The sequence below is a fragment of the Notechis scutatus genome, chromosome 2 (genome assembly GCF_049901735.1).
Source record: "Notechis scutatus isolate UNSWTSFEM ecotype Mainland chromosome 2, rNotScu1.2, whole genome shotgun sequence".
In the NCBI taxonomy this organism is placed as follows: domain Eukaryota; kingdom Metazoa; phylum Chordata; class Lepidosauria; order Squamata; family Elapidae; genus Notechis; species Notechis scutatus.
Window position 1 is genome coordinate 91,591,852 of NC_142010.1, and position 24,505 is coordinate 91,616,356.

At 39.3% G+C, this 24,505-nt stretch overlaps 1 protein-coding gene across 3 annotated transcripts in view; it reads left to right on the forward strand.

The window, feature by feature from the left end:
• ARHGEF37 (Rho guanine nucleotide exchange factor 37) overlaps positions 1–21,648 on the forward strand; it is a 65,391-nt gene extending 43,743 nt beyond the window's left edge. For all 3 annotated transcript variants that reach the window (XM_026688429.2, XM_026688421.2, XM_087955468.1), the window contains exons 8-13: positions 1,846–1,956; positions 2,363–2,692; positions 3,967–4,095; positions 5,316–5,511; positions 10,579–10,751; positions 17,607–21,648. In XM_026688429.2, the coding sequence (XP_026544214.2) occupies positions 1,846–1,956; positions 2,363–2,692; positions 3,967–4,095; positions 5,316–5,511; positions 10,579–10,751; positions 17,607–17,831 (1,164 nt within the window). In that variant the 3' untranslated portion in view covers positions 17,832–21,648. The remainder of the gene's footprint in view (positions 1–1,845; positions 1,957–2,362; positions 2,693–3,966; positions 4,096–5,315; positions 5,512–10,578; positions 10,752–17,606) is intronic.
• The last annotated feature ends 2,857 nt before the right edge of the window (positions 21,649–24,505 follow it).

Sequence of the window (24,505 nt, forward strand, 5' to 3'; positions counted from 1 at the left end):
ACCACTTATTGAGTCTGTCATCTGCACCTCTATAACTGTCTAGTTTGGTTCTGCAACCCAACAAGACAGACACAGATTTCAGAGAGTAATTAAAAACTGCAGAAAAAACAATTACTACCCACCTGCCTTCAATCAAGGACCTGTATACTGCACAAGTCAAAAAGAGGGCTGTGAAAATATTTACAGACCCCTCACATCCCGGACATAAACTGTTTCAACTTCTACCCTCAAAAGCGATGCTATAGAGCAGGGGTCCCCAACCGCCGGTCCGCGGACCGTACCGGGCGGAACAAGCCTTACCGGGCCGCTGGTTGCTGGGCGCCGCCATCTTTTTGGTAAAAAAGCAATTTTTCGTCAAAAAGATGGCGGCGCCAGCGTCAGTGAGCTTTTCCGGGTAGAAAGCCATTTCTACCGAAAAAGCTCACCGAGCGCTGGCGCCGCCATTTTTGACGAAATCACTCCGGTGATGTCACCGGAAGTGATTTTCGTCAAAAAGATGGCGGCGCCCAGCTGACGCCGGAACCGGGCCGTGGCGCCCAGCTGACGCCGGAACCGGGCCGCGGCGTCGAAAAGGTTGGGGATCCCTGCTATAGAGCATTGCACACCAGAACAGATACAAGGTCATTTTTTCCCCCCAAACACCATCACTCTGCTAAACAGATAATTCCCTCAACACTGACCAACTATTACAAAGTCTGCAATACTATTACTATTATATTTTTGAGATTTGATTATTAAAGATCCATAATAGAAAGAGTTCTGGTTTAAATTCGATCTGTTCTATTGTCATTTCCTCCAACCATTTTCTAATTTTCTGCCAATATTTTTGTGCCTCTGTACACATATGGAAGAAAGTTCCCTCCCTTTTTTTACATTTCCAGCAATTCGGACTCATGTTGGGGTGCATTTTCGCTAATCTCGAGGGGGGAAGGTACCATCTGTAAAATATCTTATAGGCATTTTCCTTGTAGGCTGCCGATTTTGTGATTTTATTATTTCTACTCCAGACCTTCTCCCACTCTATTAAAGTGATACCACGTCCTATATTCCTACTCTAGGCTATCATATTCCCTTTGACAATTTCTTCCTCTAATTCTGCCTCTAGTAGGTAATTATAAAATTTTGTTATATTTTTTTTATCTGGGCCTAATAGAATTTTGTCTAGTTGCTGAAGTTTATTATTGATTCCATATTCTTTCTTATCCTGTTTGTATCTACTCTGTACTTGAAGATATGCCCATCTATCGATTTGTACTCCCTGGTCCTGAAGATCTTGCCACAATTTCAAATTTCCTTGCACATCCAATAAGTCCTTGTATTTAATCATCTTAGTAATATCCAAATTATTTGGGTGGATCATCGCTTCCATTGTTGAAATCCAGACTGGTATTTTTAAATAATGTTTTCTCCTTATTTTCTTCCAGTTAGTCATTAATGCATCTCTAATTAAGTGTCTGTGAAAGTATTTCTGGGAGGTTTTTCCGATATCCCATAGAAAAGCATGCCACCCCCTCTGTAGGTCGTGACCTTTTAAAACTAATATTCTCTTGTTTGTTAAGTTCACCCATTTCTTCAACCATACTAAGAGGGCCGCACTATAGTACAACTCCCAATTTGGAAGGGCCATCCCTCCCCTGCTCTTCATATCTTGCATTGCCTTTAAATTTATCCTCGGTTTTTTCCTTTGCCAAATGAATTTTACGATTATTTTATTAAGTTCTTCAAAATACTTTTTGTGTACTTTAATTGGTATCGTCTGAAATATATAAAGAAATTTTGGAAGAATAGACATTTTAATCATTGCAATCCTGCCTAATAATGAAAGTTGCTTTCCTTATCTTTTAGATGTTCCTTAGTTTCAAACCACATGAGGATGAACTGGATATGGAAACGTACATTACCCAACCGTATTGTTCCCTTGCAAAAAAGCTTCACAGCACCACCTTTCCTGTCTATGTAAGTATCAGTTTGCCAAATTTGGGAAGAGGGAAGGATCGGATTGATTCATTATAGCCTTGCCTTCTCACATTTGCAGGCAAACTGGAATTTTGGGAGTTGTAGTCTCGGCATATCTGAAGATGATAATGATGATAAACCATTGTGAGATAACAGGGTTTTTTCCAAGGAAAAATCTTCATCTTACCTAACGAGCCAATGTCTGAGAAGTGGAGCATAATGTGATATATATATTCCAAAATTTCAAAGCAAGTTCTTTGAGATTTTTCTAGATTATCTAAGATTTCTCTAACTATTAGGCACGTAGCAAGGAGAAGGACCAGAGACCTTCAGTCCAAAGGCTTTGATCTTCCACAGAGCAAAGGAGGTCAAGATTTGAGAAAAGTCTGCATCTCTTCCTTTACAGAAGCAGAGGCTGGAGCACCTGGTATATAAGCCACTGTGCAACTTATCAGAGACTCTGAGAGGCCCCCAGAAACTGATCAAGAAGCGATCAGATAAGCTGCTTGACTATGAGGAATATGAGGAGAAGAGGAACGAGACGGGCAGTGTGACCTATGAGGAGGAGGCTATCATGAATGCCTATCTTGGCATTAACTCCTTGCTTGTATCTGAGCTTCCTACATTCAATCAGGTGGCCCTGAAGTGGCTGGCCTGCATCCTTTGTTCTTTCGTGACTCTTCAGAGGGATCTGGCCAAGCAAATCCTGCACGAGGCAGAAGGGGAGATTGTCCAGGTAAGAGGCGATTTCTATTTGATTGTTTCCCCCTGCATGCAACCAATAGGCATATCCTTGAAGAAGAAGAAAATGTGGCATTTCCCTGAAAACACAGAAATTGCAGTCCATAGCCTAAAATATTTTTGTGCTGCTGTGCAGCCTGTTATGGATGGTATAAATAGCAGGAGACCCAATACCAAGTTTAAGAAATAGAAAATATATAAATATAGAATTTTTTATTGGCCAACGATGATTGGACACACAAGGAATTTGTCTTTGGTGCATATGCTCTCAGTGTACATAAAAAGAAAAGATACATTCATCAAGAATCATAAGGTACAGCACTTAATGATAGTCATAGAGTACAAGCAAGCAAGCAAATCATACTAGGAGCCAATCAATATAAATCGTAAGAATACATGCAACAAAGATACAGTCATACAGTCATAAGTGGGAGGAGATGGGTGATAGGAACGATGAGAAGATTAATAGTAATAGTAATGCAGACTTAGTAAATAGTTGGACAATGTTGAGGGAATTATTTGGTTAGCAGAGTGATGGCATTCAGGAAAAAAACTGTCCTTGTGTCTAGTTGTTCTGGTGTGCAATACTTTTTAGCAATGATGGCGAACCTATGGCACACGTGCCACAAGTGGCACGCAGAGCCATTTATGCTGGCACGAGAACTGCAGGCAAATTTACCTCACTGCACATGCATGCGCCTCCCAGCTGATTTTTCTGCTGGGTTCAGGCCTTTTTCAGCCACCCAGAGTCTTGGAAAAAGCCTCTGCAAGGCTTTTCAGGAAGAATAGGCCTGTTTCATCACTTCCTGTAATACCAGAATTGACGAAACGGGCCTATAATTCTTCTTGAAAAGCCTTGCAGAGGCTTTTTCCAAGCCTCTGCGAAGCTGAAAAAGTCCTCAAACCAGCTGAAAAATCAGCTGTGAGGTGCAGTGCAGGTAAGGGGGTAGTGGGGATGGCATGGGGGGGATTGCGTGCACATGCACAGGGGGCACATTGCATTCTGGGTGCTGGCACGTGAGTGTGCGCGCGCTAACACGCGCACAATTTTTGGCACAGGAGCCCAAAAAGGTTAGCCACCACTGCTCTATAGCATCGTTTTGAAGATAGGAGTTGAAGCAGTTATGTCCAGGATGTGAGGGGTTGGAAATATTTTCACAGCCGCCCTCTTTTTGACTTATGCAGTATACAGGTCCTCAAAAAATTAGGACAGTAATTGTTTTACACATACTCTTTTTCAGTCATTTAATTCTAGGCTTGCTCTTACAGCTGCCCCATAGACATCTCTCTGCAACTGAATTTTGGAAAATGGTAATGGATACTTTAAATCAGGCTGAAGATCAGCTGTACTTTCTCCAGAAGAAGTTTGATACTGTTTTGCCAAGCCCTGTTGTGCAGGTATGATGCTACTGGAAAAGCAAGAGGGTATGTGTTTACTGGTACACAATTTCCTCGGTTGACCGATGGCTAGTTAACTCATAAATATCTGGCACGGGCATGGAAGAAGCAGATGCTAATTCCAGGTGAATTCTAGGTCTTATCCAGGGATATTCTGTGATACTTGGATGCTTGGATTGTCTTGTGTATAAACTTGGAATTTGAATGCGAGGGGAGTGAATAATTCAAAGGCTGGCTTGCTTGTCTTTGGAGAGTTTGCTTTACCCTTTTGTGAAGTACTCAAGACAAGTTTTACTTTGTGATGTCACATTTTTCATTAAGGCACTCGGATATCTTTACTAAGCAACCTATTTGTGCATTGTATGCATTTTAGGAGAAAAGTGTATGAACCCTTTTAAGATCTTGAGTCACTGACCCATACATGCCGTAGTGTATATAGATGTTTATTTCTGCAGCGGATGATGGTTTTAGTATAAATTGTAGTAGGCCAATGGATGGTTTTGTAATGACTTCTGACTAAACGAATTTAGTTACTAGCAATCCCAAAACAATCTCAGGGCCAGTAGAAGCATTAGGAAGGATAAAGCAGATAATCTTAGTCAGTTGATTTTGCAGTACCATTAATTGACTTGCCATTAAAGAAATTACTGGCCATGTTGCTTAAACTTTATAATTTGAAAATTGTACACATAAAACATCTGGATGGATTCTAGATATTTGCATTCCCAGCAATGGAAGGGTAACAAGTAGACAATTATTATGATTTGTATTTTTAAAAATTTAATTTAGGCATGTTTTATTTAGCCTACTGACAATTTTCAGAGTAGTTGAGTATGATTGTTTGAAAGGCTGTAGCACTGAGATTCAGCAGTAGCGGTCTCGAGCAAATGTATGGCTCTTGGCCCTGTAGAGGAAATAGAACTGGTAGTATTAGAAGCAGATGAAAATAATTTTCCCTCTCCTTTTCCCAGTGCCCAATTTCTTGCAGCCCTACTCTGCCTCCTTTGCAGAATTATCTCTTTTCCTTGTTTTCTGAAACTTAGCGTGCAAAATATGTTTGACTTTCAGGATTTGTCACACCTTGTTCTAGGATATTTTTGGTTAGCTGCATTAGCACTTTGTTTCATTATGATTCATGCATAAGTGCATAAAACACAGCAGCATATTTCTTCAACAGTGGATATTTTTCTGACTCATTTCTCCTTCTACCTTTTCAATAGCCTCTTAACTCTGCAGAGGAGAAGAAGGTCCTTTTGCTTCTGAACAAACATGGCCCAGATAAGTTGTACCAGGTGACAAGGGATACCGGGGGCTGCAAAGAAATGGACTTGACTCTGCAGAGAGGGCAGATAGTGGCTTTATTGCATGGCATGGACTCCAAGGGCAACACAAACCGATGGCTGGTTGATTCAGGAGGTACTGTTAATGTTGCAACCACCCCAAACCCTTTTCTTCGTATCGATAAAGGAGAATATTTGTAGTTCAGGGTTGATATGAGGGATCCTTGCAGAGGTGGTATTCAGCAGGTTCTGACCAGTTCTGGAGAACTGATAGCTGAAATTTTGAGTAGTTCGGAGAATCGGCAAATACCACCTCTGACTGGCCCCACCCCCATCTATTCTCTGCCTCCCAAGTCCCAGCTGATTGGCTGGGTCTTCTTTTCTTGCCCTGCACAGAGAACGGAGCTGGAAAGCAGGTTAGTGGGGTGGGGGGAGGAATGGAGATTTTACAGTAACCTTCCCCTTGAGTGGGCTGGGAATCAGTGGTGGGATTCAAAAACTTTTAGCACCGGTTTGGTGGGCGTGGCTTGGTGGGCGTGCTTTGCGTGCATGCACGCACGTGCCAAACATGCACTTTGTGCAGGCACAGAGGCGTTTCAACTCACCTCCTGCAAGCCTGAACTTTCCCGGTCGCTTTAGCAGCTGCCGCGTGGCACTATTCTGTGCCGCACAAAGCAGCTGCGCTTCAAAAGCAGAAGATAAATGTGAGTATGGGAGCCTGGGCAAGTGGGTGGGCCCAACAGCACTGGTGGGAATGGAAATTTTACAGTATCCTTCCCCTCCCATGTCCACCAAGCCACACCCACCAAGTCACACTACGCCCACCAAGCCACGCCCACAGAATTGGTAGTAAATATTTTTTAATCCCATCCCTGGATCCTTGGTGCTTCCTGAGCTTGGTGGTTTCTTTGCAGATGTTTCATTACCTAAACTAGGTGATCATCATCAGTGCTGATCATGTTAGCTAGTTTGCGTAATTAAGCCTCTACAAGAAAACAAGCCAGCTAAGGGAGCACCAAGGACCCCCTTTTCTTTGTTACTAAGAGTGGTAAGTTGGGATGGTCTGGTGCATCTAAACCCGGTCTGTATGAATGTTATACATTATTTTGTTTTGTGAAATTTGAAAAGAAATGTGTGTTTTTTCCTTCGTACTTGCCTTTAGAAAAAACAACACCATGATTCTTTGAAATATTTATCTCAAAAACCTAAGTAGGATCTGTAATATTTAGATGGGAGATTATCAGGAATCCTCGGGGCTTATAAAATAAATGATGACATGGTATATGTCATGTGTTGTTGTTCATCTGGATTTACCTACTTTTAAAAACTGCTAAGGATCAGATGGTTTTTACTATGTCCTGATACGTAAAACCATAGAGCACAAAGGGGATGCATTTTCTTTTTCACATGACTGTATGTATGTGGCTATGCCCCTGAAATCAGTAAAAGTAAAACTCAAGTTGAAGGAATTTGTTTATAGTCAGAATATTTTTGTATTCGGCTTATGCATCAAAATCCCATGATGGCTGTACAATACAGCTGTATTGTGATATATGCTTTTTCATATACAACCTAGTCTACCTACCTGGTTTATATTTTTTGAATTATATATGTTTTAATTGCAACAAATCCTTAAGCAATGGAGACTGGTATCGAGGAAGGATGCACCTATAAATTCGAATGATCAGAAAAGGACTATTTTACAAAATAGACACTGGCGCTGAGAACTTTTTTAGCAGGAAAAAAGGGGTAGGTAAATTGATCTGGCTACAGAACAGTCTTTGATGAAGTGCAGCCTTTTGATGTAAAATAAATATGTGTCTGATATCTCTTACTTTCCTACTGCATCAGATAAGAAGCTTAAACCATAACTACAAAAGATTTCATTGAGCCTAATCTGGTGGGCTCCAGATGTGTTGGATTACAACTCCCAAATCTCTGGCTGGTTATCAGGGGAATTATAGTCCATCAGATCTGGAGTTCAGCAATTTGAGGAAGATTATTATAGAGTGCTATTATTCCTGTAACATGCGATCTGATAATCTGATTAGCTAATGTGGAAGGAAAAAATGGAATTTGAAATCCTTCCTTTGGCAGATTTTTTTAAACTTTTCAGTATAGTTTTTATTTGTGTTGTAAAACTATTAATATTTAAAAAAGAGATTAAGACACATCCAGTGTTTTGTCATTCTAGTTTAATTGAGAGTGCTTATCACTGAACTGTTGATTATATATGCCTTTCAGTATTTGAGTGAATTGAAATACTAGTCACTGAGCTTCTTAGCGATCAAGAATTGACCACTGTGGAAACCAGGATATTGGTTTTTTTAATGAGTTGTTAACCTAATCCTACGTAGCTTTTTCTCTGGTAATATCACACTACTAACCAGAGCATACAAAACATTGCTAGACCAATACTCGAATACAGTTCATCAGTCTGGAACCCTCATTACTTATTTGATATTAGCACAATTGAGAAAGTTCAGAAATATTTCACAAGAAGAGTTCTCCACTCTTCTACTCGTTTGTAGAATACCTTATGCCACCAGACTTGAAATTCTAAAACTAGAAAACCTTGAATTACGCCGTCTTCGGTCTGACTTAAGCATGGTATATAAAATCATACATTGCAATGTCCTACCTGTCAATGAATACTTCAGCTTCAACCATAACAACACAAGAGCACACAATAGATACAAACTCAAAGTAAACCGCACCAAACTTGATTGCAGGAAATACGACTTCAGCAATAGAGTGGTCAATGTCAGGAATACTCTACCCGACTCTGTAGTCTCTTCCCCAAACCCCAAAAACTTTAACCTTAGACTGTCTACTATTGACCTCACCCCTTTCCTAAGAGGTCTGTAGGGGCGTGCATAAGCGCACCAACGTGCCTACCGTCCCTGTCCTATTGTTTCTCTTATTCTTCTTTTATTTTTCTTATATGTACCCATGTACATGAGTGAATACTCATGTATTCACAACTATTCACAACTATGTATACACTTATACTTATTACCTTGTAAACAATTGGCAAATCAAATAAATAAATAAATAAATAAAAATAAATATATATGCCTTTCAGTATTTGAGTGAATTGAAATACTAGTCACTGAGCTTCTTAGCGATCAAGAATTGACCACTGTGGAAACCAGGATATTGGGTTAAATGGACTTTTAATTTGATTCAGATAGATTATTTTAGCCAGTCACGTGTTATTAGTTCCCATTGAGAATATAATTCCTAGCCAGTTGCATTTCATTAATGAGAAGTAGATTCCCCCCCCACCCCTTGGGACAGGTTCCTCTGATTTGTCTGAGCAAGTGGGTGGTAGGAAAAAAAAAAGATATCTTTGTATATTTGCTAAATGATTGCAATGAAAGAGAGAATTACTTGCTCTCTGAACAGTGAAAATCAAATGTCAGGTGAAAAACTAGAGCCACTGTACAATAGCTAGACTCAAGTATCCCAGGAGTTTTAAATTCCCCTACCAGATTTTGCATGGATTAGATCAGGGGTGTCCAACCTTGGCAATTTTAAGACTTGTGGACTTCAACTCCCAGAGTTCCTCAGCCAGCAAAGCTGGCTGAGGAACTCTGGGAGTTGAAGTCCACAAGTCTTAAAATGCCAGGTTGCACCTGATTAGATAATTCCTTCATTGCCTAGGAGAGATGCCTCATTGCAACAATTGTGCTGTAGTCCCGTTAGGCAGAAATGAGAAATGGCCATTGTCCAAACAGCAGGAGGTGGGGAGTAGCTACAGAGAGGAGTGAAGGAAGAGAATTCTTTTCAGCAACCAGAAGATCAGTAACTGAACTATAAAGTTGCCTGTCGCATGACTGAACTTTGCCTAAAGCAGGAGCACGAGTCCAAATTGTCCTTTCTTTCCTCTCTCCCTTTCTTTTATGCTGACTTTTCTACCTCTCTCTGCTTTCATATTGCAACCAGTTCCTCTCCTCTCTTTTTCTTGTCTTTTCTTTCCCTGTATTAAACACCCCTTCCTTTATATTTTCCCTGCAGTGTATTTTTTTTCCAGGCCTTATTCTAATTTTATAGCTCTATATCTCCCCTTCTTGTCTCCATTCATCATATTTGTGCTAATTTTGGTCATCTTTCCCACTCACCTTGTTCCCTTTCTATAACAGAACATAATGTAAAAATAACATAAAGTAACAATAACATAAGGTAATAATAACATAATGTAACATAGCATAACATGACCAAAATATTATAGTTCAAAAGCCATGGTGGTGCAGTGGTTAGAATGCAGTATTGCGGGCTATTTCTGCCAACTGCCAGCAGTTCGATTCTGAGTAGCTCAAGGTTGACTCAGCCTTCCATCATTCAGAGGTTGGTAAAATGAGGACTCAGATTGTTGGAAGCAATATACTCTCTTTGTAAATTGCTTAGAGAGGTCTGTAAAGCACCGTGAAGTGGTATACAAGACTAAGTGCTATTGCTATTGCTAAGGGCTATTGTTAAATTGAAAGACATAAATAAAGCAATAGCACTTAAACTTGTATACCACTTCACAGTGCTTTACCACCCTCTCTAATGGTTTACAGAGTCAGCATATGGCCCCCAACAATCTGGGTCCTCACTTTACCCACCTCAGGAGGATGGAAGGCTGAGTCAACCTCTAGCCTGGTGAGATTCGACCTGCCAAATTGCAGGCAGACGGCAGTCAGCAGAAGTAGCCTGCAGTACTTCATTCTAATCATTGCGCCACTGTGGCTCCTAGAAAGTACAGATACAGTATAATAAAAAGGGTTAGTATAAAATAAAACGCTTTGAGATAAATAAGTTGATAAATATTATATTAAGCATTTTAAAACGCATACATTAATAAATCAGTAAAAACCTTTCTTCTATAGCCATAGTTAAAAGTTTAGCTATTTGTTGCTGTAACGTTAGGATTTTTATATGAATATAAAATTTTAATGTATTCAGAAATAGCTCCTCCTGGCCTTGATTTTAAAACAGGACAGATTACATCCTGCCAAAAACTCTTGTAAAAATCACATCCTTTCATTAGTACATCCCACACAATCCTCTCTTCTTTCCTACAGTAAATGCTGCCTTTTTGTCCAATCGTTACTGTCTACACCATTATTTTCCAACTATGTCAAGTTCATGCCGCTTTCATTGGAGTTGCAGTAGGGCCATCTGCTAGCTGACCCTACCTGTCTTGTGTACCTTGCAGGTCCAAGAGGCTACGTTTCACCCGGAAAGCTCCAACAGTACCATTACGTCCCTAACTCAAGGCCCAGAACAACAACGTTGCCCCAGGGTGATACTGCTGGGAAAACGTATCCTACTTGCAACTTTCCTCAAACTCCCAATCCCCCAGCGTACTTCGACACTCCAGTTTTACAGGTGAGTAAAGTGCCAGTTTTTCCAGCCACTCCTGTCTGTCTGTCTTTTTGCTTTGATTTTCAAGGACAATAGTACGGGTTGTGTGCATGCAGTGAATTTATGACTGGAGACTGGCAGATGATGGCATTCCCTGTCCTGCTATGCTGATTTATATTTTAACAGGGCCATTTCAAAATTGGGCATACCTCTCAAGTGATATTTTTTTTCTCCAGGTAGTTTGTTAGAAACAGGATCTCAAATGGATTTAAATATGGAATAGCCCGGATATGTTGACTCACCCTTGAGACATTTATAAAGTGAAACATGAGAGTGGGTAAAATTTGAGAACTGGCAAGGTGTTGGTCAAATAAAAAATATACATGTCATGAGCAATGAAAATCAAAACAAAGGTAACAGATAACAGATAATCAGAGTTGGAAGGTTCTAGGAGTTCTAGGTCATCTAGTCCAACCCCCCACCCAAGCGGGAGACCCTACACCATTTCTGACAAATGGCAGTCTATTCTCTTTTTGAAAGTCTCAAGTGATGGCGCTCCCACAACTTCCGAGGGCAAGCTGTTCCACTGGTTGATTGTTCTCACTGTCAGAAAGTTTCTCCTTATTTCCAGGTTAAATCTCTCCTTGTTCAGTTTCCATCTATTATTCCTTCTCTGGCCTACAGATGCTTTAGAAAATAGCTTGACCCCTTCCTCCCTGTGGCAGCCCCTCAAGGCAGCCCCTCAAGGTAGATAAGAAGTAGCAGCCACATGAAGGATTAGTTTATATGATTACGTCTAACAATACATAAGATCACAAGAGGCACCCCAGCTAGAGTTGGGCATTCATTTGCTGCTTGTGTAGGAGCTAAAAGTCTAAGCTCTAATAGGACCCTGAAAAGCTTAGTCTGCGTGAACTCCGAATGAAAACTATTCACCACCATGACTAATACCATTTCTCTCTCATAACTAGAATCTGGAACTGGAAAAGATCTAGAAAACTTCTTTCCTCTTTTGTATGATGTTCCTCTGATTCCCCACTATCTTTCAGCTATATTCTTTAAAACAAGGACATTGAACCCCAGGCAAAATTAATTAAATATAGCCAGACCCAGGAATGTCAACTGCTTCTTTCAAAGTAAGGTGGCATTACTTTCTTCCTTGGAGAAACATTGAACACTTCCTGGATCCAGCTATCTATGTCCTGCCTAGCTATTTGAAAGAGCAAAGAAGGACCTGAATTCAAATCACAGTTGGCAAAATTCAAATTACAGAAAGTCTTATCAAGTGAAATTATTTTCCAGAAATCTGCAGATTCATCCAGTATATGTGCAGTCACTTTGTCCTGTTCATTGTTTCCTAAAATATTATAATTTAGCACAAGCATGAATCTGCAGATGAAATAAGTGCAGAGAACTGCCACATTGCAATTTTTTTTGAAAACAATTTTATTGATTTTTTAAAAACAAACAAAACAAACAAAACATAAAAACATCAGCTCTCTTCCATATATATATACAAACAGTGTGTCGATTGGTTCATCAGTTTTGTGCATTCATTTCATAGTCTCAATTAGTTACATTACATAATAACTCATATTATCAATCCAAACTTATATATCCTAGTATCGCTATTAGAAAATCATTTGACTATAATTTTATTCATTCATACTTTATGAGATAACTATAATTTAAATAGTTTATTCTATAACAAATCATATAATCATACCAAATCTATCCTGAAAACACTTTATAGATATGATGTCAAATAACAAAAGAAAAAGAAAAAGCAAAGATATTCCTTGTTATCTAACATTCTGAATATTCTATTATTATATTTTATCATCCAACCATTGATAGAAAAGGTCCCAAATTTTATAGAATTGTTTATCCTCTTGCTCTCTAATTTCAAATGTCAATCTACTCATCTCAGCACATTCCAATATTTTCTTAATAATTTCTTCCTGCAATGGTATTTTCTCATTTTTCCAATCTTTAGCAAATACAATCCTAGCCACTGTTAATACATTTACAATCAGATATTTCAAGTCTTTACTGTATGTATCAGGTAAGATTCCCAATAAAAAACCTCCGGTTTCAAATCTATGCGTTTCTTTGTCATTTTTCCAACCACATGCGATTTTAGTCCAATATTTTCTAGCATCCTCACAAGTCCACCACATATGGTAATATGAGCCAGGTATCTGATGACATGTCCAGCATTTTTCAGATTTATTCTTGAACATTCTTGCTATCCTCGTCGGGGGAAAGTGCCACCTGTAAAACATCTTATACAGATTTTCTTTATAAGCTGTTGACATTGTCATTTTATAGTTTTGCGACCATAGTTTTTGCCATTTCTCTAAATCAATCCCATATCCAAAATTCTTCCCCCAAACAATCATTGTTTCTTTGACTTGTTCTTCCTCTAGCTTAATTCCCAGTAAATAACCATATAATTTTTTAATCACCTTTTCATCGGTACCTGTCAAAATCTTATCTAGATCAGTCTGTTTATCATAAAATCCCTCTGTTTTAGAATCTTCATCATACCTTGAGTGTATTTGCGCATATGAAAACCAATTCATCTTTATACCTTGTTCCTCTAGATTTTGTATCGATTTAAGTTCACCCTTTTCATCCAATAGTTCCCCATATCTAACTGTTTGTTCCTTCTTATAAATTATAGGATAGGAAAATGCTTCAATAGTCGATAACCAAACTGGAATTTTCAAATAACATTGTCTTTTTATCTTCTCCCAGTTTAACCACAAAGACTCCCGTATATAATGTCTTCTAAAATAACCCTGTGTTTTAGTTCCCTTATACCATAAAAAAGCATGCCAACCCAACAGCAAATCATGACCTTCTAGTGTCAGCAATCTAGTCTTTCTTAATGTTATCCATTCCTTGACCCACATCAAATTTGCAGCTTGGTAGTACAATTCCCAATTAGGCAGGCCAAAACCTCCTCTAATTCTAGCATCTTGCAAAAGCTTTAGCTTTCTTCTCGCTTTCTTACCTTGCCATATATACTTCAGCACAATTTTATTTAGTCTTCAAAATAGTCTTTTCCGAGCCTAATTGGTATTGTTTGAAACAAAAATAAGATTCTGGGTAAAATATTCATCTTAATTGTTGAAATTCTCCCTATTAATGACAATTGTAAGTTTTCCCATTTCTTCAAATCTAAAGCTATCTGTTGTTTAAGTTTAATATAATTATTCTCTTTTAATGTACTACATCTTGATGTCAAGTATATCCCCAAATACTTGACCTTGTTCGTGACTTGGATTTTCAACACGGTCTGCCAGTTCTTCTCTTTGTCTTAGTAGCATGTTCTTTGTCAAGATCTTTGTTTTGTCTTTATTTATTTTCAAACCAGCCACCTCGCCATATGTCTCTATCTTTTCCAATAGCTTTGCAATTTTTATCATCATTGTGTAGGCTGAAACATGAACTTTCATTAATGTTTGATGTTATCTGCTTCTGGTTTTATACCTTTATTGCTTTTTCCATCACTCCACTTATATTAGTTCTCTAGTAAATTAAGAAACTCATTGAATCAATAATTGTGGGAAAGCCTCATGGGAGCAATCCCATCATCTCTTGCCACCTCTGTGTTTTAAGGATTGGCTACACTGAGATGTAACAGTCTGCCAAATTGTGGGGTACACCCCTAAATGCCCTCTTGCCTTGTGGGATGGGATGGATGGCCTTAACCAACCCTCCATATTTGAGATCCAAGTGTCCCAAAGAACAGATACTTATACTTTCCATCTTCAGATCACATCTCATCTGCTCCAAAATAAAGAGCAGATCTAGCTTGTGTCCTCTCACAAAAGTTAGGGATGCAATTACATGTGATGTAGTTGACATTAGCCATTAAGACCATGAGCAAAAGAGCTACACCAAACTCCTTTCCCAATGTATGAAGATCAAAGTCATCCAAGACTATCAAGAATTCCAGTATCAGCCACAAGATACCAAGATGAGATCCAAGAACTTTCAGAACAGTTCAGCAATCTGTGCACTAGCAACCTCCATGGAGAACACACTTACTGCAGTGGACTTCTGCCATTATACTACTATAATTGGTCCATGCATATGAGCCTAGAGCAATAGTAGTCATCCTGGCAGCTAGTGCTATTAAAGCTAGAGTATTTGTAGGCAAATTGGCACTCCCTCAGACATCATAAATAATGATAGTGCATTGCAGAAACTGCTGTAGGAACTGCATCTTCAGGACACTGGTTCTGGGAACTTTGAGCGGTGAAGGAGACGATTTTACAATTTTGTAACAGTAATGAGTCATCAGAATAAGGTTCTTTTCCTAAAAGTTAAACCTATTGTATTGGGAGAAGCTCACTCCCACCTTATGAATGTCCCTCCTCAGATCAGCTGCTTTTGAATTTTAGTCCAGGGGTCTTCTGAGAAAGTACTAAGTCCATCATTACAAATAGACCCTTTAACAGGCAAGAAGCCCAGAAGTGGAACACAGGGTTAAGCAGGAGAATGAGCAGCAAAAGGGGCCATGCATGAGCAAGAAATCCAGCTTCTAATGTTGTGATTAGCAGCACCAAGATGAAGTTAGTAGGCAGCCGTAAGCATGAAAGCGAGATTGGTCTGTGCATGATATCGTCCTCTAACGCCGCTGAATTCAAAAGAATGAACAAAATTGTTTTTCACCCACTTCCCAAAGTGATAATAGTAAATGATGCAGCAATATGAAACTCTTTACTGGTAAAAGCAACAGAAAACCTGTAAGGCACCCAATGGGGACAGAACCCACAACACTGAATAATATGTAGTATCTGGCTTTCCTTCCCCATTTAAATCAATCTTCAGAGTACAGACCGAGGGCTTTTCCTCAAGAACAGCAGGTGAAATATTCTTTAGAAGAGCAATAAAACCATATTAATAAGGAATCTGGATAAGGCCCGGAAAGTACCAGTCAGGAGTAACACAGACAAAGGACTCTGCTGAAGGCAGATCTTGGCTCTTCCCTGCAGCCCAGCTGAGGATAAGATGAAGACAACATCAGGAAGACAAAGAGGAAAAGTGCAGTTACCAGAGATGCGTTGTTAAGCAAAAGAACTCAAAGTAACAGTTCACTCGGTTCCCAATCCTTTGTCTGAAACCAAATTCCATAGTTTCCTGAAACAGACTAAGTATAACCAAAGCAGGATTATCTCCTGAATCTGCACCTTGTTCCTTAGTATTTCTGCTAGCCCGGGTGAATGTCAATTTCCTCTTTCTTCTTATTCAATGCCGTGCGACATAGAAAGCGTCCCTCATTAGCAAAACACATTTTGGGTGCAGTCCTAGGAAAAATCTCAGAGTCCCAGATTTCCCTTCCCTTTTTCCTACCAGCCTCCCAGACTGGTGCCTTCCAATGTGGGCAACGCCCAATCTGAAAGTTCCCAAAGGGAATGTGGTCAGAACCAAGCTAGATCTTCCACCCTGAAGATCTTTCTTTGTATTGTCTGGATCTGGAAAGACTTCTTTAGTCGGGACGAGAGATTTGTGTTGCCCTTTCTCCTGGGATGGTGCGAGAAGACCACTGCAAACTGCATTTCAAGGCTCAAAACACTCTGGACATTTACTTTAGGTTTGCTGTGAGCTTGCCTTGTACCCAGAACTGAGTTGAATAATTAACAGTTCTATATGCCTGTCACTATTTCCATTTATTTTATTTTCATTCATGCCTCTTTCTGCTTAGCATTCACCACGCAAATTCAACAAGGTTACATAAGTCCACATACTGCAGAGCATTAGGAAGCCATACAGGCAAGAAAATTCATCTAACACCCAGGAGGAACTGGGCTCTTTATATATGTTAGCCTCAAGGTGTAAATCCTGGCTCTTTCTCTCCCCTTTTTGTTTCACTATTTTTCTCTTGGCTTAAAGATTCTGCTTCTTCTCTCTTGTTTATAATATGGCTTTCTCTGGTGTAAAAATGAGAGATTTCTGCCTTACCAGCTTCAAACTTACCACTTTCTGCAGGCTGGCAATTGACAATCAAACATTCTCATTTATTTGGTCCGGGAGCTCATTTGTATCCTGTATAACTAACATAAATTTAGATACCTGCTCTGTCTCTGGGCATAGCTACTTGCCATAAATTTCAGAATTAATTTCTACTTCTTCAAGATGTTTGCAGAAAGGCACCCCAGAAAGTTGATTTGCCTATCTGGATAGGACTGAGCTGGACATGTTTATTTAATTTTTTGATATTTTTAGAAGAAATATCCAGGTCCAGTTCCAAGCTGGGAGAAAGGCACTGGAGACAAAATGGAGGCTGGAGGCTGATTGGAAAGAGGGTCAATTTATTGATGAAGCAGAACCACGTGTGTGTAGCTCTGGTACAGCTGACCACATGGAGTTGAGAGTGGGGGTATTTAAACCCTCTCCTGGGCTTTGTACTTGAGCTTCCTGTTCTAGAACATGTATTCTATTGGCTGTTGTCAGACTCCCATGGGGCCAATCCTAGGAGTTTGTCTGAGCTAAGTTTGGTTGAAGTTTGGGCTGATGCAATGAAGGGGCTTGTTGGGCAATTCCTATTGTGGCTGAGGGCTAACCCTACCTTTGTTCAGACCTTGCTGCAGGGAGTAATGGATTACCAAATCTGCATTTCTAAAAGATGGCCTCAACTTAGTAACTGCTTGAGGGCAGGGAGCTGGGGTTCTGAGTTTCTGTCTTCCTTAAGATTTTTTATTTCTCTTTTAGGGAAAATATTTTATCCTGCCTTTTTTTAAATATTTCTCAAAATATTTGATTCTTCTAGGAGGGGATCATTGTTAACTTTCTGCAGTATCTTATCCTGTATTACAATGATCAAAATCATATCCAGTATTATAACTGCATTTCTGTTTTTCTTAGGTAAGAGCTGCTTATCCCTTCACAGCCAGGAGTAACCAGGAAGTCAGTCTGCAAGCAGGCCAATCAGTGACTGTGCTGGAACCCCATGATAAAAAGGGAAGCAAGGAATGGTTCTTAGTGGAAGTGAATGGACAGAAGGGCTACGTGCCTTCCAACTACCTGGTTGTGTTACCCCCACAACCACCTGGATGGGTTTCACCCATTTGGCCATTTCCGGCTCAGTAAATGCAACTGTTAAGAGATGCTTGGTCTAGAACTCAGCTATATTTTCATTGGCTCTCTCTTTCCCCTTTCTTTCATGACATTCAATGGACAAAGAGGCTGATAACGAGGCCAGGAGGCCTCTGGAATATTGTGAGTTTCAGTTTCAGAAATTCAGAATGAATTTGTGCCATATTTATTGAAAAAATATATATGAAGGAATCTAGGTGCATAAGCTACTTATAATTGTGATAGTATTTCTTGATCTAAGGCTAACAAGGGATTTTCCAAATATTGGAAAATAAGGGTTCTTGTAGTAATCTAGAATAATTTCTGCACCGTTAGCATTACAAATAGTCCTCATTCAGTGATCTCATTTGGGACCCACAACTCAGTCATTAAGCGAAGTGGTTGCTAAGTGAACCCACAACTGTGCTTACAACCTTATTTCAGCTTTCTTTTGCTTTACAAACCTGTAAATGTTGCAAAGCTACTTTTATATTGCCGTCGTAATTATGCATTGTTGCTAAATGAGACAGTCACTAAATGAGGACTATCTGTATTTGATCAATGCATGGTCTCAAACCAAAGATTTCTGTAGGACACCTAAGTGTAACTGTGTTTAGTGCAATAAGGGTTTAAAAGGAGAATGCGGCTTTTCCTAACTCATTCCAGAATACTCATCTCAATCAGTTAGCAACTCATCACGACAAAGAACTTCTGAGCCATAGGCTAGTTGAAACCCCATTCTTCTTTCACTGATATAATGTCCTTTTGATGAAGAAACAGTTAAAAGAACCAGCTCAGCATTTTCTAATGATCTATGGTACAGCTACCAGATTACTACTGTAAACCCAGTTGTTCTCTTCAGTAATATATTAATGATCTGAACAAAATGGCTGAGGTGGCTAAAGTGTTGGACTAAGAACAAGGAGAAACTGGTTTTGAATCTACTCTCAACCATGGAAACTCAGTGGCTGATTTTCAGCCAGTTACTCTCTTGTATCCAACTCACAGGATTTACACTATTGGGGAAAAAAAGAACAGTGCTATGTAAGCCATATTTAGTTCCTACAAAAATGGTAGTACAAAAATATAAAATAAATATTTGCTTTAAGTGGCCTTCATTGAGGTGATGCAATGCCTATTCTCATTATGGAAGAGAATGAGTCCTAGTGCCATAGTGCTTAAAGTGCAATATTGCAGGCAAACTCTGTCCACAGCCTGAAGTTCGATCCTGATGGGGCTGAAGGTTGACTCAGCCTTGCAAGGTTGGTAAACTGAGGACCCAGATTGTTGGGGGCAATACGCAAATAATGTTTCTACCTTGTAAACTGCCCAAAGAGTACTGTAAATTATGGGGTAATATAAGCTATTGCTGTATCAGTCCAGTAATGGTTAGCAAACACTAGAAGACAGTATATCTGATTAGTGGACATTCTAGCATGTGAAATATTCAGCATTGCTCTAACATGTATTATGAAAAATTTGGAAGCATGTTCAACTAAAATAATATTGGAGAGCAAAGAAAAATGGAAAGATTATCTTTTGGCATGAAGTGGTTGTTACCAACTTTCAGTTAGAAATATGGAGTGGCAAAAATATTGCTACAATTGTGAAAGAATTAAACTGATAGGTACACAGAAAACTACATTTGTATGCATAAACAATATATGGTTTGTCTTTTCTCCAAAAAAAAGGAAGAAAATTTGCACATCAAAAATAATCTGAGGTCCTTCTAAAGATAATGAAAAAGATGGTATACACTGTAGGGCATATCATTTTATGGGGTGAAAATTAATTTTTGCAATTTTTTTTCAGTGAGAGATTCTAAAACTATGTGTTTTTACACCAAGAGTTCAAATCTGCTGTTATTTTTGCAATTGCACAATGTTTAGCTTGCTATGGTAAATCCACATCTGATCATATACCCCACAAATACTGTTACCTTTATTTTCTCAAAATTATACCTTTTGCTACAAAAATTAAAAAAAATTCTGCTTGAATCTTATCTTGCTAAGCAAAAAATAATCTATGCAATCATAACATCAGAAAGAAATTGTCTGAGTTACAAAAATGCTTAAGCGAGTTTCATCAAGTCCTGTGTTGATTTGTTCTTTGACATCAGCCACCAACCTGCTTCTTGGCCTCTGATATAACCCTCATTTTCTCATGTTTATACGATCCGCTTGCTGCCTCTGTGACCTTTTTCACATCTCTCTCTACTGATTGAGCATGAAAGGGCCACTCTGGTACTTGCATGCGTTTGTCAATGGACTTCTTTATTTCCACTGTAGACAGTTTGCACATCAAAGGTGGCTCATATACCCCTTCAGACCAGTCAGTCAGCTCCAGCAGAGTGGATGCTCTGGCTTGACCTCTGACCCAGTGCATGGCACCACCTTCACAGCCAGTATTAACATTTGTAGAATCTCCTCCAATGGCCTTCAAGCTTTTGTCAACACCTTTCTTCTTCATGAAATGCACCAGATTATCTGCAATCACTTGAGCAGGTTTTCCTGTTTTTGAGCCTTTCTCTGGAGTGAAACGATAAAGATATCTTCCACCTGGTTCAATGCACACAGAATAATGTTCTTCTTTGATGGTACTGGGGAATTGTTGGTCTGAATTGTTTGCTGGGGAATTGCTGGCCTGAAAAGTTATGATATTGATGTGGTTATTTACCGAATGCATCTAAATTATATTAAAGTAATGAAAATATCTTTAAAATCTCCAAGGCACGTCACAACCATTGAGCGCTCCTAATGTTTGAAAATTGAAAGTTGAAAAATTTGACATGCCCTAATTAATATATACAAACTTATTATCAATGAATACTTTCTGATTAAAATATTTCCCCCCCACTTCAAAAACTATACACTAAAAATAAGGAGAAGAATTGCAGCTCCAGGGATTGATTTCCAGTGAAATCAGAATGTACAATAAAGGGGAGTTGCGTCTGTGAGATTAACTTGAGGCATAGTGCAATTTTTCACTGCCCTCCGTCAGAGACTATGGTTATCTTCCCATATCCATGTACCTGTAATCACATCAAATTACTTTTGGAATCAGCTCATAAAACGAATGCATAAACTGATCTGAAGGCTCGGGATGATGTGAAATATTCAAGTTTTAATGCTTCTGGGTGTGACGGATAAGACAGCTTGCAGTGTTTCAAAATGTAACTAGATCTCTTCAAGTGTAGCTCCTGAAAAATGCATGGGTTTGCTCTTTGACATACGTTTTATGTGAGATGGAGAATAAAATGAATGGGTAACATTATGTTTTAACTGACTTAACACATCTCTGGATTTTGTCGTTGTACATCCCAATGCAGATGCAGTAGACTCTTCGTAATGTGAGAGGTTTGTAGTATAAAGGCCAAGAAAAGATCTTATAACCCCAAATCCCCTTTCCTTGTTTTTTTTTTTTTTTTTAAAAAAACTGCAGTATTTAAATTTTCTAAATAGCTGCTGCTTTGTTTGTCAACTATGCAACAAGTAAGGTTGTTTGGGCCAATTCTCAACTTTAGAGTTAATAACCTGAATTATTGTGGCAATATAACTTGTACATTATAGTTGATAGTGCTTACATGGGTGAGAAATGGCCTTGCACACACCTTATAATCTGTGGAAACTTCCTACGGTATTGCTAGATTCATTTACTACCAAAACCAATTGTCTGAACTGCTGTGCACTTGTCTTAGGGTCCAAAAATTGAACATCAAAAAGAATGAGACCAGAAATTCCTATTTCAGGCTCGTTATATTTATAACAATGGTGTATTTGCATTACATTGACTGTGAAAGAAATAAACAAACAGTATTGATTCTCTGCTTAAATATGCTTTTCAAACTGTTCAGATGTCAGTGCATGTTTCTTGTGTCTTCTTACTTTTTGTTGTTATGCAGCTCTTTTACCACCAGGTGGCTTACTTCCCCCATTTGTCTCTTAAGCATACCAGGCAAGATTGGAAGTGACAATCTATCCCTTTACCTTTCAAATAGAAAGGACTAGATTGTTGGCATTACAAGCAACGGTTAATATTTACTGTCTTGTTTCCCAATGCTGGACTTTATGACTTATCGTTCTAGTACATTGTTTTCAGAATAGTTTGAACAGTTGGCAATGGTATCTTACTTGTTTACACTGGAAGACTGAAGATACAATCATACCTTTCACGATGTCATGCCCTCTACATGAATTGGACTAGAGTTCATTCATACACACACACACACACACACACACACTGTGTGTGTTTCTCTCTCTCTCTCTCTCTGTGTGTGTACTTCTACAGTATATGTATGTGTGTATGCACATGTAATGGATGTACGTGTGTATGTGTATTCCTTTGAGAGTGGGCATCAGAATTTTATTTTAATGTGTGCCATTATGTACAGAGAAAAGTGACAATAACTCTTCTCTTCTCTTCTTTTCTCTCCTCTTCCCTTCCCTTCATCTCATCTTATCTTCTCTTTTTTTCTTTTCTCATATCATCTTATCATCTTATCTAGTTCCCATCATCCTCAGATATCATGGCTCTTGGAGTTGTGGTACCAAGTTTCAAGATAGTGGCAGAGAAACTAGTATTTTGGGACGGGTGAGGTGGGAGGGTTAGGAAGCACAGAAAGTGCATATGTGGATATTTTCACATAAAGATGATTAGGCACAGGTGAGTGTAGAGTTGGTTGCATACCCCAGTCTCTTCCACATGTAGGGAATTTCATCACCAAAGGCCATATACTGTATCTGCCAAAATTGTTGTTTCACTGCATAGACCATGCTGGGATCTACATATCAGAAATGGATTGTCCTGAGCTGCCTTTAGACAGTATCAGAATAAGGAAGGGTCGAGTTCCCTTTTGAGATGCAAAGGCCAATCTAGGAGGACAGTCTGACCATTTCAACTGTCAACCTGAATGATGAGTTGTCATTTGTGACATACTTGATATTATACGCCAGTTTCAAGGATAAGTCTACTGCTTCCAATGTCAAAAAGATACTTGGGCCATGGTTTGATAGGCATGTGCAATTCTGAGGCCTGCAGCAGGCAACGGTAGATCTGCCAAAGTGTAAGTGACACCAGAATCTCGTATTTGTTTCAGTACAAGGGCAGCTAAGAAAGGGTTTAAGTTATTGTGTCCATTTGTCATTACGGACTATTTGCATTCAGATTTCTTGCATGCATCTGTTTGCACATGCACGCGTGCGCGCACACACACACACACACACACCTGCTTTTTCTACTGTCACACCACATTACATGTTTCAGTTGAAGTTGGCTTGGTCTCTACCTAGGGCTACATAAGCAGTCATCCCCAAGCTAGTGCCCTTCCGAAGCTTTGATCCACAGATTCAAGAATGTCTAGTCAACACTTTGGGGATTTAATACTTTTTGAGTACCAATATTAAGTACAAAGTAAATAGAATGATCAAATGATAAATATCCACGAATTGCATCCGTGTAAGCCATGAATATGCTCACATTGGGGGAGTAGCTCATTTGTGTCTGGGCCATACCATTTTATAAGTTGCAAGTGGGAAGGCACGTGGCAGAATATTCCACCCTAAAAAACAAAGCACCAAAAAAAACAGTTACACCAGAAAGCCAGCATGTTAGGAAGAAAGTGGTTGCATAGTCTGATTTTCTTCCTGCTGGTTGCATTTTTCTACCACAAGATTATTCATTTTGGTGTGAGAATTGTGCAGCCGTGTAAATATCATCCTCTGCGCTGAAGTGGTATAGACCAAGCACCGGTTTATTATCTCACTAAACCACCAAGTCTCAAGATAGTTATGGGAAACCAGATCAATCAGAAGCTACATGCTAGGAAAAATATGGATGCTTTCAAAAGAACAAATCATACTGATAAGTGGGACTGACGGGAAACCTTTTGATGAGAAGCCAGGGAACAAACTAGCAATCATCTAATCTAACCCACTCTTTCAGAACTATTTTCTCAGGCAGGGAACTGCTAATCTTGACTTTGAAAAATGTCACTCCTCAGCCAGGTTAGGTTTGATTTCCCTTCTTCAGTATTGAGCGGTAGGTGAAGCACCAACTGGAAGAAGGCTGCTGAAAGAGAGGAAAAGCCATCTGGAAAAGTTCAAGCTACTTCATCAGCTAGCAGCTGTCTTGACTCCAACCTGGAAGACCGAGAAAAGACACAGTGGGAGTTGGGAATGGATTGAAGATAATTTAGGAGGGCAGCAGTAGAATTCACAGTATTTTAAGTGGCATGGCACTAGGACTCAAAGTATGGCAGTCCATACATTTTAGTGGCTTGATCTATGAGTACGATGCTAATTCAGCTACGCAATGCTGTATATTTCTCAGCAGTTTGAAAATGGTAATAGGAGGGAAGATAAAGATATGGTAAAGATATGGTCAAGGATAGAAGCTTCCTCTCTGAGTTAGCCAATTCTTGTCTTCTCTGAGCGAAGTACGAAGCTCAAGTCTCTTTCAACCAACATATATGGACAAATAAAGGGTAGCATGCATGCCTTTAAATAGCATGGCAAGGACATACCCTTCAGTCAGGAATGCTCTGGCGGTCTTAATGGAACGTGTTGTGTTTGTATTTTGGAGCCAATGAACAGTGCTTGGATAGAGCCTGACCCAGCTGGTTTCTGTAAGTCATGGATGTTAGGACACGGATGAAAATCTCTGGCTTCACACTTAGCATCTGATGTGGCTTT